Below are 17,322 nucleotides of genomic sequence, written 5' to 3'. Positions count from 1 at the left end.
CAAACACTTTTCTAGACTCTCCTTGTACATCCTTGTGAATCTTTTGTGACAGTGGTGAGACAATATGCTGTAATTAGCACAAATTAAAAAAACGCAAATGACCAGAATCCTTGCATAATTGTTTTAGTTGTGTGTCACGTTAGTGGTTTAAAATTTTTTAATTGATTTCATGAATTTCAAAATTGATTACAAGTGCAGAAAGGTTATGTTGTAAATTGTGTAAATCATTGTTTGGACCTGATTGAATATTGCCGACCATTCTGCAGCCAGTGCTTGAGGAAAAATGTAAAAGTCTCAAGATGCAGAGTAGGTTTGACTGGTGTCATAAGGGATGAGGTAATTTTGATATATAGAGAGAAGTTGGAAAATTTAGCCTTCTGTTCTAAAGGCAACAGTCCTGTGAACTGACTTGAGGGTTTAAGATTAGTTTTCTGTTTTCTCTGGCTGGTGGATCAATCTAAATTCAGTGATGAAAAGATTTTGAAATGGGTCAAGAGTTTTGTATTTCTCAGTTCCAGTTGTGCAGAAGTCATAGGGCAATACAGCATGGATACAGGCCATTCAGCCCATCAAGTCCATACTGACAATGGCCACTTAGCTAGTCCCAATTTCCTGTGTTCAGCCCATACCCCTCCTGGCATATCTTGCCTGAGTGCATCTTAAATAATACTATTGTACCAATACAATAGTATTATTTACAACTCATAGTATACAGCTCATTCCATGTAGTTACCATTCTCTGCGTGGAAAAAGTTGCCCTTGAGGTCCTTTTTAAATCTTTCCTTAATTCTATTTCTTTGGCCCCTAGTTTTGAATTTGTTTTTATATATCCATGGATGCTGTTCTTTCACTGGCTTATTATTTTCTTCATTCCTCTTTCCGTCAACCTTTTATTTTTCCACCAGTGGTTCTTAAAAAAAATTCCCAAGCCTTTGGTAGCTTTTGTTACTCTGTAATGTAGTTTTCAACTTAATATTTTCTTCACACTTTTTTTGTTAACCAAGAATTTTTTTGATTAGGATAAATTTCTGCTGAATGCTATAAAATGGTTTCTCAAATATCTGCCATTGTTCCATCCACTGACCTTCCCTTTATTCTGTTTTCCCAATCCACACTAGGCTATCCTTCATATCTTTAATTGGCCCTTTTTAAGTTGTGGACATTGGATTTAGACCCAAGGATTTTGCCCTGGTCTGTATCTGGGTTTCTGCCACCTGCTCACTTTGGTATCCTTATCCACCAGATCTCTTATTAATCTTAGTTCACTCAAAGTACATTTATTATCAAAGCATGTATACTTTATAAAAACTTGAAAATCATCTCCTTACAGACAACCATAAAAACCAATAGAGTCCATTAAAGCAAAAGACCATAAAAAGTTCAATATGCAGAGGGGGGAGAAAAACAAATTGTGGAAACAGTAAAAGTAAGCAAACAGCATTCAGAACTGAGGTTCACGAAAGTGAGTTAGTTGCAGGCCACAGCCTCAGTTCAGTGCAGAGACTGGTAAACCTTGCGGAGCAGTGAGCTAAACTGACCCGTCACTTGCCTTGGCCCCAACACCCCGCTCTTTTCAATCTGGCCCAGCTCTTAACTAATTATACATGATTAAGAATGGGGGAGCTTAAAAAGTGAGGTTAAAAAAAACTAAACATGTAAGATTCAAGTACAACTGCTATTTCAGGCCGACTGATGACTTGCACTGTAAATTTTGGCTTCAGTTTGTTGAAGCTTAGATGGCTCATGTTGTATGGAGAAATCTATATTTTCATACACAAGTCACGGTCTTTGCTGAACTCCTGTACATTTTATTTACTTAGATCACTCCATGGTGAGTTTTCTTGCATTTACCGAGCCTAGCAGGCTATTTATTTGACTGTTTTATAGATCATCGTATTTGTTTACAGAATCCCAAAGTCCTGTGATGTCAGGTACTAGAAGAGTGTTACTAGGAATGAAGCACCTGCAATGGTGCATTTGTGGGTGTGTTTTCAAACTGAAGGGTAGAGCTTCTATTAATTGTGTTCATTTTCTATTTCCAGGTACTTGTTTGCACTGCAGATTAAGCGGGACCTGGCAGAGAACAAAATAATATGCAGCGAGAACACATCTGCACTCCTCATCTCTCATATTTTGCAGTGTGAGTGTTGCAGATAAACAACTTGTAGCTCATTAATGTCATATGTTGCAGCTGAATCACAGCCATGACAATGTCAAACACTTGCTATAAATGAACATATAAAGCTCAATCTTGATTGTGGTAAGAGATTTCATTAAGGGCTTAATACATAAGCAACTGGGGCTAAAGAACGAGTTGAGCCTTAAAGGCGAATGAGGAATTGCTGGCAGAACAGGTGTTTGTGATAAAGACCTCTGTTTAGTTGGAAGATATCTTCATCCAATGAATTGAAGTGACAGGAGGTGTTGGGAGAGAAGTATGTCATTCATGTCTTTGGAGTAGATGTGAAGTAGAGAAAGTGTGGGGTTGTTCTATGGGGAACTATGGATTGCATCAGGAAGGATGTCACAGCAAGAGATTCGCTACTTACCATGCTTGTATAAGACTGGAACCAGAGCTAGAGAACAGAGGAGGATGGCATAAGTACTTTTTAAAAAATTAAGGAATCTGAATAAGTAGTTGACTGTATCAATAGCTGCTAATGCACCATAGGGATAATGAGAGGGCATTGATAGCTAAAATGGGAGCCATGACATGGAGTTATGTGGTCAACAACTTAAAATGGTTAGCATGGTAACAGAGGGTTAGAGCTATATTGTCTTCAAGCTCATGACACAAGCCAAAGTAAAGTAACTGGAACAGCGGTATCATAGAAATTCCAGTTGGGATATTGAGGTATAGGATATAACAAAACTGAATTTTAGAAAGGAAGGTGCACTGTTGGGTAATGGACAGGAGATCCATTTCTGTCTGTGTTCCCCTGCCACCTCTGTGCTATCTGACTACTGGCATTGGGTCTGGTCTGGGAGTGACTTGTCCTTGTATTGGAAGCCCTCCATAGCTTCACTTTTCCCTATCAGAGTATTTTAGTCTTGCCTGTGGCTTCAGAGCTCTCTATCATATTCCAGGGATGGTGAACCTTGAGAGTGTGTGCTCAAAATGGCGATAATATGAAAAAGTTCTCTCACGTGCCATGGTAATTTTGAGAAGAGATTATTGTTGATTAATGAGTTAGTAACAATAATTATGGACTTTTTGTTACGGGATAAGGCTAAGTCCTGTTTATTTAGATGTATTCATTATTTTTTTATTAATAAAAATATAACATTTAAATATATGTACTTTAGAAAACCTGTTCAGGAGTCTCAAGATGGCGCTCATGGAGTAAACCGCATCTAGGCTTTGCTCCAAACCTTTTACGTTTTTTTTAACCTACAAACACCCCTTAAACTTATTTTAAAGGGGTCTAAACATATAGAATTTTTTTAAAAACTATCTGAATTACTCTCAACTCGCTGAAATGTCTAAAGCAAAAGAACCGAAACAGACGAGAGAACCGTTAACTTTAGAAGTTGTTGTGAAGTTTATAGACGCTAGATTTGATGAATTGGAGAAAAAATTACTTGGAAGATTCTCAGAGTATGACAATCGTTTGAGATCACTCGAAGATAAGTTCCTGACCCTTTCACGGGAATCAAATGAACAACATGCAAGCATTTTGGTTCTTGAAGAAGCTGCTCGTAAGAAGGATCGTATAATCGAAAAAATGCAAGAAGAGCAAACTTCGACGATCCAACAGATGGATCGCTATAAAGCTAAAATTACTGATTTGGAAAATCGTTCTCGAAGACAAAATCTTCGGTTAATTGGAATCCCGGAAAAATTTGAAAGCGGTGATCTGACCGTTTTCTTCTCCAAATTTCTAGTGGATGTCCTGGGCGAAGAAGTCCTGGATAACCCCCCATTAATCGATCGGGCACACAGAGTATCCAGATATCGGGCAGATTCAAGTCTGAAACCACGGCACATAATTCTCAGGATCCATTATCCTCACATCAAAGAACGACTGATTCGTTAGGTATGATAACTTATAACTTATCAAACTTATCAAAATTTTAATTTTCGCATTCTGGAGGACTATAGCCCCCAAGTACTACGGGCTAGGCTGGCTTTCAGATCGGTTATGTCGGATTTTCACCAGAAAGGCTACAAGCAAGCGTTGCTGTTTCCAGCACACCTGAGAGTCACCCTTCAAGATGGATCTTTTCGGCTGTTTAAATCGCCAGCGGATGCTCAAGGTTTCCTGGAACAATGACATTTGATCGGGCTGATCAATGTAATCTAGCCTATAGATTTGGATCTGTTATAGATTGACGTTTGGGTTCTTTTTTGATACGGTTCATATGTATTTCTTATATACGATTAAAGCTCTCTTTTTTCTACCGGGTTTATTCCGATTTCATATTTTTATATATTACTAACCGATTAATGTTGAAGATGACCTATTAGGGTTATTTTTTTTTTTCTTTTTTTTAATCGATATACGCTCTTTTTTTACATTTTTAGCATTTGAATATTAAGATTTGGAAGAATAAAATGGCGTTTCTTCTTCCCGACAGACTCCAGTGTCTGTAGCGTCATAACTGTTTTGATCTGTTCGAAAGTGTTAAACCTTCATTTATTGTTTTAATTTTTAACCCTTTTGATAATATACATTTATAACACTAATTTTATATTTTAATTTTTCCTATATCAACCCTTTTTTTTATAATGTGGGTTGTTTGTATTTTTTTTAACTTTGTTACGTCTGAGTTGCCGTCTTGAGACAAGGGGGTAATTTTAGTATTAGATCGCTCGCTTGCCTCTGTTTGGCTTTTTTCCTGGGGTTTTGAGGGTGGTGGGAGGGAGATTTTTCTTTTTTTTCTTTTTTCTGCTTGCTTTTTGCTTAGTTTTACTTCATGGGCTTATATGAAACTACTAAAATGGCTGCGGTGCTGTGACTTCCGGCTTCCCTTTGAACTTATTTCCCCCTTCCGAGTTCATGAGTTCACTTTTCTTTTAAACCTATATGTTAACTGTAATATGTATTGTCAATATGGATAAGACTATTAACTTTGTTTCTTGGAATACTAATGGTTTAAATCATCCGATTAAACGGAAAAAAGTATTCAAAGTATTCCATAGAATGAATGCGAATGTTATTTTTGTACAAGAGACTCATGTTAGGAAGGTGGATAGTCAGAGGTTGTTTAGGTTTTGGAAGGGCCAACAGTATCACTCAAATTCGCAAGCCAAAGTGAGAGGTGTTTCTATTTTTATAGACTCATCAACTGCTTTTATACATTATGAAACAATTTCAGACCCGCAAGGTAGATTTTTGCTTATTACTGGGTTGCTTTTTAATCAAAAAAGAAAACCTGTTCAAAATTACTACTAATTCTTAAAAAAATTGAAAAATGACATTTCTAACTAATATTGTTATTGTACCTCATATAATTTCACATTCACATTCCCTACAGAACAGTGCTGGAATTGAATTCCGCTCTCTGGAATGCTCTGAGCTTTAATAGCATTGTGCTAACCAACACTCCACCGTGGCATATCTCTCATGTGTTTTAAGGCTTTTATATTATCAAACATAGCATTGTGTTTTCCAGATTCCTGTTATTTGGTGTTCATGTCATTTCAATGTAATGAGAAGTCTATAAAATACATTAATCTACATATCCACATAATATATAATTCTTCAGGAACATTTTTCATTCATGTAAAACAGACGAATTTCATCCACTGAAACACAGAATCTCTACTGAGCCAACAAACATTGTTGGACATAAGCATTCACGTACACTAAATTCTCCTCACTCAGTAAATTCTGAAATTGTATTCCTAGAAATTATTTACCTTGGTTCCAATTTTCCTTCCTTCAAGTTCCTTAAGGCCAGTTTTTGCACACAAAGCCACTCATTTTCTATATAGTAAAAGCCTATCAGTAGATGTCCAGCATATTTTGCAAACAGGTTGACAAAATCTGACTCTTTACCAATCATGCTGGGCGTACCATCAGTTCCTTTACTACTGCCTTACAAATTTCAACCCGTTATGTTCAGCTAACATTACCAAGTTAACCAGTTCTTTGCATATTTCATCACAATACAAAATAATAGGTAGCCCAGCTGATGATGTAACATCAGAGCTCATCAAAGCAGATAGAAAGAAATTTGCTTGAGCTAATATCTTAGTTTTTCTCCCATGTTTGTTCCCATCATTAATCTATCTTTTGCTGCGTTTCTGCTCACTGGCAAATCGTACTGAGCTGGATATTGTTTTCTTTTTCTGGAAAGCCATCAAAAGGGAAAGGAGCACACACTCTGATTATTTAACATGTTCTCCATCACTGAGTCCTTTTCCATGTTGAGCAATGAAATCTCAAAACTAGCAGCAACAAAGTTGGAACTATCTGAAATAAATGTCATCAAAATATTTGACCATTTATTTCGTTGCTGAGTTCTCGAGAAATATGTTTCAGTTTGTTCTCACTTATCACAAAGTGATAGAAGTTTATGAACAGTTTCATAATGGCACATCACGGAGAGAGTCTGCACACTTGGAACATAAAATGTGAAATGTGTTATCACCATTTTAATCACGCCAAGTCTTTCACACAAAGCTGCTTCTATCATTTCAACATTTTGACTTTCTGCTGGCGTATCTGACTTTCTGAGCAAGCTGAAAAGGGTAAACATCTCACTTCGTCATTCCAGGACGAAGGAGATGTCTTCCTTTTTTAAACAAAGGGGCTTCCCTTCGTCCACCATCAACTCTGCTCTCAAATGCATTTCTCCCATTTCCCGCACATCTGCCCTCACCCCATCCACCCGCCACCCCACTCGGGATAGGGTTCCCCTTGTCCTTACCTACCACCCCACCAGCCTCCAGGTCCAACATATAATTCTCCGTAACTTCCGCCACCTCCAACGGGATCCCACCACCAAACACAATTTTCCCTCCCCCCCCCCCCCCTGCTTTTCGCAGGGATCGCTCCCTGCGCGATTCCCTTGTCCACTCGTCCCCCCCCATCCCTTCCCACCAATCTCCCTCCTGGCACTTATCCTTGTAAACGGAACAAGTGCTACACCTGCCCTTACACTTCCTCCCTCACCACCATTCAGGGCCCCAGACAGTCCTTCCAGGTGAGGTGACGCTTCACCTGTGAGTTGGCTGGTGTGGTATACTGTGTCCGGTGCTCCTGGTGTGGCCTTTTATATATTGGTGAGACCCAACGCAGACTGGGAGACCGTTTCGCGGAACACCTACGCTCGGTCTGCCAGAAAAAGCAGGATCTCCCAGTGGCCACACATTTTAATTCCATGTCCCATTCCCATTCTGATATGTCTATCCATGGCCTCCTCTATTGTCAAAATGAATCCAAACTCAGGTTGGAGGAACAACACCTTATATACCAGCTGGGTAGCCTCCAACCTGATGGCATGAACATTGACTTCTCTAACTTCTGTTAATGCCCCTCCTCCCCTTCTTACCCCAATCCTGACATTTAGTTGTTTGCCTGTTCTCCATCTCCCTCTGGTGCTCTCCCCCCCTTTCTTTCTCCTGAGGCCTCCCGTCCCATGATCCTTTCCCTTCTCCAGTTTGGTATCACTTTCGCCAATCACATTTCCAGCTCTTAGCTTCATCCCACCCCCTCCGGTCTTCTCCTATCATTTCGCATTTCCCCCTCCCCCCACTACTTTCAAATCTCTTACTATCTTTCCTTTCAGTTAGTCCTGACGAAGGGTCTCGGCCCGAAACATCGACAGTGCTTCTATAGATGCTGCCTGGCCTGCTGTGTTCCACCAGCATTTTGTGTGTGTTGTTCACTAATAAATAACAGTTTTTATTAATATTCATATGTTTATCTTGAGAAAAATATTCAGAGCAGCTAAACTACATACAATATTTACTGTTGTTATAACTGAATATTTAGTGTTCATTTACAAATTACAGATGGAACATTATAAGCAGAGCGATGCTAATACCAACTATCTCAACCACTTACTATTCAAATACTGATGTAGGGTTTCAGAACATGTTGTCCAACACCATGTGTTCTCACAGTGGTCTAGCTGGCACCAACATCTCACTGCTCTTGAGTAGTGAAAAATCATTCACTGCTTCATTTGGCGGTAAAGATGATAACTATATATGTTTTTATCATGGATATCCACTTCTGTTTATAGAATTGCTGCTAACTAAGTATTATGGATTCTATTCTGAGTAATTGTAAATGTGAGTTGTTCATACAGGTGCCTTCAATTACTTTGATACAAAATATTCTAGATGTTGGATCAGTTTTGTTTTCTTTATCATATGTTTTGCTCTCCTTTGGTGTACTTAATTGATGAATTTGGTTTGTCGTGTGTAACTTTCCATCATCCTGCAGACCTTCAAATCCATGAGAATCTATTGCATAATCTAACAAGGATTTACATATTCATGAGGTATTTGTTTTCAGTGTAGCATTTTTGTCAATCTAGGTTGCTACCTCACAAAAGTGCATCACATTCCTCCTTTTCTTTTTAGCTGAAATTGGTGATTGTGATGAAGCTGTGGATTTGGATTACCTTAAGAATCACATACTCTTGCCAAACCAGCAAATGCTTCAGGAAAAGATTATAGCCTTTCACCGACAAAACATGTGAGTGTAATTTGTTGACCTGTGTTACAAAGTGAAATTCTTTTCGTATATCTTTCCATCCCACCCCCACCCCCACTGCAGTTTAGAACCATCTTATTTTCATCATCCTGATGAAGGATTGTGTACCTGAAATGTTGACTGTGAGTTGATATGTCTTTCTCCCCACAAATAGTGCCTTTGGTGTTTGGTTTTATTTCCTATTTCTAGCACCTGCAGATTTTTGATATTTTCATGTGTTTATTAGATGGTGATTTTTAAGAATCTGGGTATGTTAGATAGTAAAGAATGGAAATAACTCTGAAAAGGTGTGGCTTGGGTGGTTAATGGTTGGGTTGAGTTATCCTCCAAGCTTGGCAATCTTTATGCAAATATTTCCTTACCATACAAGGAGACATCGTCAGTATGCTGTTAATTTGTGTAATGTCTTCCAAATACTCGGTCAACCTCAAGCCATTCTCGTTCTTGTCAAATTGGCTCAGCATTCGGAGCGTTCCAACCTCGCATCTGGGTTAGGTGGACGGGCAGTGATACTCCTCTGCATCGACTTCTCTCCAAATCGCTCTCTTCATCTCTGGCAATGATACCACCAACTCCGTCTGCAACCCTGGCTCGAACATGTTGCACCTCACAATACCCCAAGAATGGCTCATCCCCTGAACCAGCCCCACCTCACAATATTTAGATCCTGATTTTGCTCTGGCTGCAGCATGTTACAGTAGCTCCGTGTGTTTGTTTTGTTAAAAAGGTGGAGCAAATCTGATGGGCAGAAGGGTCCTGAATCGCCAATGCCTGCCCCCCCCCCCCCCCCCTCCTTTTTGAGAATCGCAAGATCGCTATTATTTTGGGTCTGGGACCCAGGAAATGAGAGAGATGCACATCATGAGAGAGAGAGAGACGCAGAATACACAAGGTTTGGAATGTCTCCTGACATAAGCGGACCAGAACCACTGATTACTGCCATTGTCTCTTGGAGAAGGAATTGTGTATTGAGTACTGTACTATTCGTTGAAGCCCTCAGGGGACAACCAGAGTGGTCTGGTTGAGTGATTGCATCATCCCAACCTGATTGGCATCTAAGACCCCGTGAGTGAGGATAAAAGAGGGGTCTGGGGAACAACCCCTTTAGACGCACCAGGAGAAACGCTAGAAATCCCGTGACAGCGTTTTATAGTGAAAGCCGGTGGGAGCTCGTGTGCGTCCTCCCTTGCTTGGGTGGTGGGCTCACCACGGAAGAACGGTTTAGCTAAAGGAGAGGTCACACTTGAACGGCCACGACAACGAGACACCTAATGGATCGAAATCATAAAGGAAGGTTGGCAAAACCCGTAGCGGTAACTGTTCCCATTCTCCTATCTCTCTCTCTCTCCAACAATTGCAACACAGCGACAAACAAACGACGGCAGCCTGTGTGAACTGCAGCGAACTTTACATTTCCATCAGACAATTCATTATCCCCTAGACAACGATAGAGCTTATTTCTTATTATTATTATTATACCCACACTTTTAGGTTTAGTATTGACGACGTATATTATCTGTATATTTGCATTGATATTATTTTTGTGTATTTTTGCTAATAAAATTGTGTATTTTTACTGTTAAAAATAGTATCACCAGACTCCAACGGACGTCTCTATCTTTGCTGGTAAATAACCCAGTTATGAGGTTCGTAATAGTTTGTCTTGACATTACTTAGTGAGTTTCTTTCGTTTGTTTTTGTACTGGCTAACAACACTGCGGTGTAACAATGGACATCACTCTGTTTAAGAGCATTTTCATCATCATCCTGGCTCTTGGATACTTTATTCCATCGAGTGCTGTGACTGCAGTAGCGGAGGCAATACTACTAGCAACCTGGAAGCAGCCTTTGTTTGACCAGCAGAAGCGCGATATTCCTAACGAGTTGAGACGAAGATACTGAGGCGGCAGATCATGTAAAAAAAAAAGCGGCACAACAAGAGATAGAGATAGGAACCATATCTCCGGTCAATCATTGTGGGGAACACAAGATCGCTGGCAAAAAAAACGGAGTAACTAGCAGTACTCATGAGGACACAGAATGAGTACTGGGAATGCAGGGTTACGTGTTTCACTGAAACATGGCTACACGAGCTACTGTGAATAGGCTTACAATGATATGAGCAGGCAGAGTTAATCTACAGTGCAGTAGGAGGAAGGGAGATGGGTTTGCTGTGCTTGTGAACAATAGATTGTGTAATCTAGTCAAATTTCTGTGAAAGAGCGAATCTGCAGTACGACATCGGACTGCTTGCTTTGAGTTTGTGTCCTTATTATCTACCACATAGTTCAGATGCTCCATATTGCTCACTGTCTACATTCCTCTTTCCCAGTGCAGTCCCGATACTGTGTGTGACTTCATACACACTACCATCACGAGACTCCAGACTCAACACCCCAATGCATTCACTGCAGTATTGGGAAGCTTTAATCATCTTTCTTTCTCAACAACACTACCCTCCTTCAATCAGTTTGACAAGCGTCATACAAGAGAAAATAAAACACTGGATCTCGTGTAGGCAAATGTTAAAGATGTATACAGCTCCACAGCTCTCCCCCCACTTGGAAGATCAGATCACAATCTGGTTAATCTCATGCCCTTGTATAAGCCCGAAGTACAGCAACAGTGAGCTACCACCAAGATAGTAAAGACATTGAAGGCTTGAAGGGTTGCTTTGAGGTTACTGACTGGAATGTGCTTTGTGGATCACATGGGGACGACAGTAACGGACTTACTGATCGCATCACTGGCTATATCAAGTTCTGTGTGGACACCGTAATACCATCAAGGACTGTTTGCTGCTTCCCTAACAACAAACCATGGGTCACCAGTGATCTGAACCTCAACACAAAGAGAGGGCATTTAGATCAGGAGACGGGATGGAACTAAAACGTGCAGAGGGTGCTAAAGGAGATGATCACGGTGTCTAAAGGGGAATACAGGAGAGAGCTGGAGAACAAGTCTGGGCAGAGTAGCACACGGGAGTTGTGGAAAGTCATGAAGAACATCACTGGCTTCAATCAGCTTATCTGTAGAGTCTTGAAATGTAGCCATGAATGGGCTAATGAGTTAAACCAATTCGTAAACAGGTTTGTCAATTGCCCTCCTGTTCACACATCCTCAGCACACAGTCTAGGTGTCGAGGCACCCAATGCTCCCTCAGCACCAACGCCTTCCTCTTCCCTCCTCCTATTCAACACGTGGGTGAACAACACAGGGTACCACTGTCTACATCCCCTCCCTGCCCTGCACCTACCATCCACACTTCTCATACCAACTGCTATCGTCTCGATCTTCACTTCTCCCAGCGCCTATCTTCCACCAACTCCCCAGTCATCATGGACTACTTCACTACTGAGCAAGTGAGAAGGGTTCTGGGGAAACTCGGACACAGAAAAGCAATGGGATCGGAGGGTGTCAACCCTAGTGTTCTGAAGGAGTGTGCTGAACATCTGTGTGGAGTTCTCCAGCACATTTCCAATCTGAGTCTCAGCTTGTAAAGGGTCCCGACTGTGTGGAAAACATCATGTGTGTCTTCCCAGTACCCAAGAATGGCCGACCAGAAGTCTTGAATGATTACCGTCCAGTGGCCCTGACCTCACACATCATGAAGACCCTAGAGAGGCTGGTCTTGGCTCACCTTTCACCCCTAGTCAGATCAGGCCTCGATCCCCTGCAGTTTGCCGACCAGGAATGTATTGAAGTTGACGATGCTGTCCTCTACATGCTGAACACAGCCTACTCCCATTTGGATAAGCAGGCCAGCACTGTGAGGATCATGTTGTTTGATCCCTCAAGTGCCTTCGATACCATGCAGACTTCATTGCTGGGGAAAATCTCCATTCAATGTAGGTTGGCACTTCCATTGTATCCTGGATAGTGGACTACCTGACTGGCAGACCACAGTTTGTGCAGCTTCAGAGCTGTGTACTGGGGCCCCACGGGGGACTGTACTGGCTCCCTTCCTGTTTACCCTGTACACCTTGGACTTCATACACAACACTGATTCTCTAATGACGCAGCAATAGTTGGGTGTATAAAGGGAGGATGGGAGGATGGACACAGGGCCCTGGTGGAGGATTTTGTCAAATGGTGCAAGCTGAATCATCTGCAGCTCAACAGCAGCAAGACAAAGGAGATGGTGATGGACTTTAGGAAGACCAAGCCTACACTACTCTCTGTGACTGTTGATGGTGAGGACGTGGATGTGTGAGGACCTACAAATACCTGGGGGTGTACCTGAATGACAGACTTGATTCAAGTACCAACAAGAAGCTATGTTCAAGAAGGGCCACAGTTGTCTCTACATCCTAAGGATACTGAGGTCCTTTGGAGTATGCAGGCCTCTCCTTCACATGTTCTACCAGTCTCCTGTTGCCAGTACAATCTTCTATGCAGTGGTGTGCTGGGGCAATGGCATCAACATGGGTGATGTCAGCAGGTTCAATAAACTGATTAGAAAGGCTGGCTCTGTTATAGGTATCAAACTGGACACACTAGAGGCTGTGGTAGGACAAAGCACCCTACGGAAAATCCTGGCAATTCTGGACAATGTTTCTTGCCCTCTGCATGCCACCTTGGCTGAACAGAGGAGCACTCTCAGTCATAGACTATGATAATTGCACTGCTCCAAAGAGCGCTAAACGAGGTCTTTCTTATCCTTGGCCATTAGGTTCTGTAATGAGTCAACCTATAGCCGGGGAAGTGATGACCCCCTCCTGGTAGACTGTTATTAACTTCTGTTTACCACACACTGTTATCATGGACATCCTGTGCAGTACCATCACTTATTATCTGGATGATGTGAACCCATTACTATATAATATTATGGTAATTCTTGCACTGTCATCAGTGTGAACATGTAAATCTTGTAATCTTGCAATTTCTGATGTGTAAATCTTGTACATCTTATTTTTAAGGTAACTTATTTTTTATTTTTTCTAATGTTTGTATATCTGTGCACTTGTAATGCTACAGCAATTTCCTTTGGGGTCAATAAAATATCTATCTTCTTATTAAAGGGTGATATCTGATATGTCTACATTGCGTGGCTCAGGTATGATAGTATTTTAATTTCTGCTGTATAATCCACCAATTACTTAGGACTGTCTATTTAGAATCAGGTGATGTAAAGAGTTTTTCTGATGTTGCTGTAAAGCATGATCTGTTGGATAATGTGCATGACATCCCATATCTCCTATTAGTTTTGAATTATTCCGTGAAAATTGTTGCAAATGAAAAGCCTTCAGTGTGGATCTATAGGGTTAGGGTAGTTTTATTTCCTAATATCTATACTGCACGTTCTGGGAAAGGGGCATTAAATTGAAGCCAATTTCATATCAGGTCGTAGGGGATGTACTTCTCAACCTCCAGGCTAACCTTTGTAATGAAATGGCAGTTGCAAACTAAACACTGTTGTAGTTTGTTTCATTTTTGAAATTCTTTCTATGACTCAAACCATGGGTCATAATATAAACTAAAGTCCAAATATTTACAAAAGCAGAGCAGGGATTACAGATGGTTCATTGAACTGGTGAATGGTGGGCCCAGGATTCACCATTTATATGACTAGTTGGGCATTGAAATCAAAAGATGCCGGGGTCTCAAGATGGCACTTATGGAGTGAAGCGGTTTTAGGCTTTGCTCCAAACCTTTACTTTTTTTTAACCTACAAACACCCCCTAATTGATCTTTTTATACCTATTCTAAAGGGGTTTAAACATATGAAATTTTTTTCAACTGTTTGAATCATTTTCAACTTGCTGATATGTCTAAAGCAAAGGAATCGAAACAGACGAAAGAACCGGTAACTTTAGAAGCAATTGCGAATCTTATGGACGACAGACTTGGAAAACTGGAGAGTAAATTAACCGCAAAGCTTTCTACGTTCGATGAAATTTTAAAGACATTTGACGCAAAATTTCAAGCACTTACACTGGAGTCACAAAAACAACAAGCAAATATTTTAGTTCTTGAAGAAGCCGCTCGCAAGAGAGATCGTATAATTGAAACTTTGCAACAACAGCAAACTTCGACTTCTCAACAGATGGATCGTTATAAATCTAAAATTACTGATCTTGAAAACCGCTCTCGAAGACAAAATCTTTGGTTAATTGGGATTCCAGAAAAATTTGAGAATGGCGATCTCACTGTTTTTTTTCTCCAAATTTTTAATGGATGTCTTTGGCTCAGAAGTACTGGATTCCCCTCTAATAATCGACCGTGCACATCGCATTTCTCGTTTTCATTCAGATTCAAGTTTGAAACCACGAAAAGTAATTCTCCGGATCCATTATCCTCATACCAAAGAGCGTTTGATTCGGGCTGTACGGAAAAAGGGTATGATCAGCTTTCAAGATTTTAAATTCCGTATTCTGGAAGACTACAGTCCCGAAGTTTTAAGGGCAAGAATGGCTTTTAAATCGGTTATGTCGGAAATTCATCAGAAAGGCTACAAGCAAGCGCTGTTATTTCCAGCACATTTGAGAGTTTCTCTCGAAGACGGAACTTATCGGCTGTTTAAATCTCCAGCGGATGCTCAAAGTTTTCTGGAAGAATAACATTTTATCGGGTTGACTAATGTAGATAGATAGATAGATACTTTATTCATCCCCATGGGGAAATTCAACATTTTTTCCACTGTCCCATACACTTGTAGCAAAACTAATTACTTAACTCAGTAAAAATATGATATGCATCTAAATCACTCTCTCAAAAAGCATTAATAATAGCTTTTAAAAAGTTCTTAAGTAGTTTACTTAAATACATTAAATACAATCAACCCCGGCACTTTAACATATCTTACTCCTGGCGGTTGAATTGTAAAGCCTAATGGCATTGGGGAGTATTGACCTCTTCATCCTGTCTGAGGAGCATTGCATCGATAGCAACCTGTCGCTGAAACTGCTTCTCTGTCTCTGGATGGTGCTATGTAGAGGATGTTCAGGGTTTTCCATAATTGACCGTAGCCTACTCAGCGCCCTTCGCTCAGCTACCGATGTTATAGTCTCCAGTACTTTGCCCACGACAGAGCCCGCCTTCCTTACCAGCTTATTAAGACGTGAGGCGTCCCTCTTCTTAATGCTGCCTCCCCAACACGCCACCACAAAGAAGAGGGCGCTCTCCACAACTGACCTATAGAACATCTTCAGCATCTCACTGCAGACATTGAATGACGCCAACCTTCTAAGGAAGTACAGTTGACTCTGTGCCTTCCTGCACAAGGCATCTGTGTTGGCAGTCCAGTCTAGCTTCTCGTCTAACTGTACTCCCAGATACTTGTAGGTCTTAACCTGCTCCACACATTCTCCATTAATGATCACTGGCTCCATATGAGGCCTAGATCTCCTAAAGTCCACCACCAGCTCCTTGGTCTTGGTGATATTGAGACGCAATGTAATGCAATGTAACGCAATGTAATAATTAGTTTATAAGATTTGGATCTTTTATAAAATGATGTTTTTTTATGTATGGCTTACATGTATTTTTTATACATGGTAAAAGCTGGTTTTTGGTTTATTCTGAGTTTGTTATTTTTTCATATTATTAATCTGTTAGTTTTGAAAATAATTTATTAGGGTTTTCTTTTAAGTTCATATACACTTTTTAATATTTTTAACGTTTAAATATTAAGATTTAAAAAAAAATGTCATTTCTTCTTCCCGAAAGGCTTTAGTGCTTGGAACGTCACATCCGTTTTGATGTGTTTTTGAATAAGTTTTAAACTCTCTTTTAAAACACTAATTCAGTATTATTCATTTATGGGTTTTATCATTTAAATTTTTTTAAAATCATTTTGTTTTATATATATAATACTAATTTTATATTTTAATTTTTGTTATACCAACCCTTTCTTATAATATGGGTCGTTTGTATCTTTTATTCAACTTTTTTTGTTTGAGTTGCCGTCTTGAGACATGGGGGTAATTTTAGTGTTGGATTACTTGCTTGCCTCTTTTTGGCTTTTTTCCTGGGGTTTTGAGGGTGGAGGGAGGGGGATTTTTCTTCTTTCTTTTCTTTTTGCTTGCTTTATGCTTAGTTTTACTTCATGGGCTCATATGAAACTACAAAAATGGTTGCAGTGTCGTGACTTCCGGTTTCTCCTTGAACTTACTTCCTTCTTCCGGGTTCATGAGTTCATCTTTTTTTTAACCTTATGTGTTAATTGTAATAAATATTGTCAATATGGATAGGATTATTAATTTCGTTTCTTGGAATACTAATGGTTTAAATCATCCGATCAAACGGAAAAAAATATTCAAAGTATTCCATAGAATGAATGCTAATGTTATCTTTGTACAAGAGACTCATGTAAGGAAGGTGGATAGTCGACACTTTTTTAGGTTTTGGAAGGGTCAACAATATCACTCGAACGCCTCAAGTTCTTAAGAGGCGTTTCCATTTTTATAGATTCTTCAACCTCCTTTATACATCATGAAACAATTCCAGACCCACAAGGTAGATTTTTGCTTATTACTGGTCTACTTTTTAATCAAAAAGTTGTTTTAGTTAATGTTTATGCTCCAAACACTGATTGTCCTGAATTTTTTAAGTGTCTATTTACATCCTTTCCCAATTTGAATCAGTACAGACTGATAATGGGTGGGGATTTTAACTGTTGTTTAAACCCTTCGATGGATAGATCCAAGCC

The 17,322-nt window shown here is 40.0% G+C and overlaps 1 protein-coding gene across 1 annotated transcript in view; it reads left to right on the top strand.

Moving 5' to 3' along the window:
• Positions 1 to 17,322, top strand: part of farp2 (FERM, RhoGEF and pleckstrin domain protein 2) — a 135,588-nt gene that overhangs the window by 81,829 nt on the left and 36,437 nt on the right. Inside the window, exons 6-7 of the mRNA XM_073040564.1 lie at positions 2,043 to 2,140; positions 8,540 to 8,654. Coding sequence (XP_072896665.1) covers positions 2,043 to 2,140; positions 8,540 to 8,654 — 213 coding nt within the window. The remainder of the gene's footprint in view (positions 1 to 2,042; positions 2,141 to 8,539; positions 8,655 to 17,322) is intronic.

This window comes from Hemitrygon akajei, chromosome 3 (assembly GCF_048418815.1).
Source record: "Hemitrygon akajei chromosome 3, sHemAka1.3, whole genome shotgun sequence".
NCBI lineage: Eukaryota > Metazoa > Chordata > Chondrichthyes > Myliobatiformes > Dasyatidae > Hemitrygon > Hemitrygon akajei.
The sequence above is the reverse complement of the archived record's forward strand: the minus strand, read 5'-3'. Positions and strand labels throughout refer to the sequence as shown.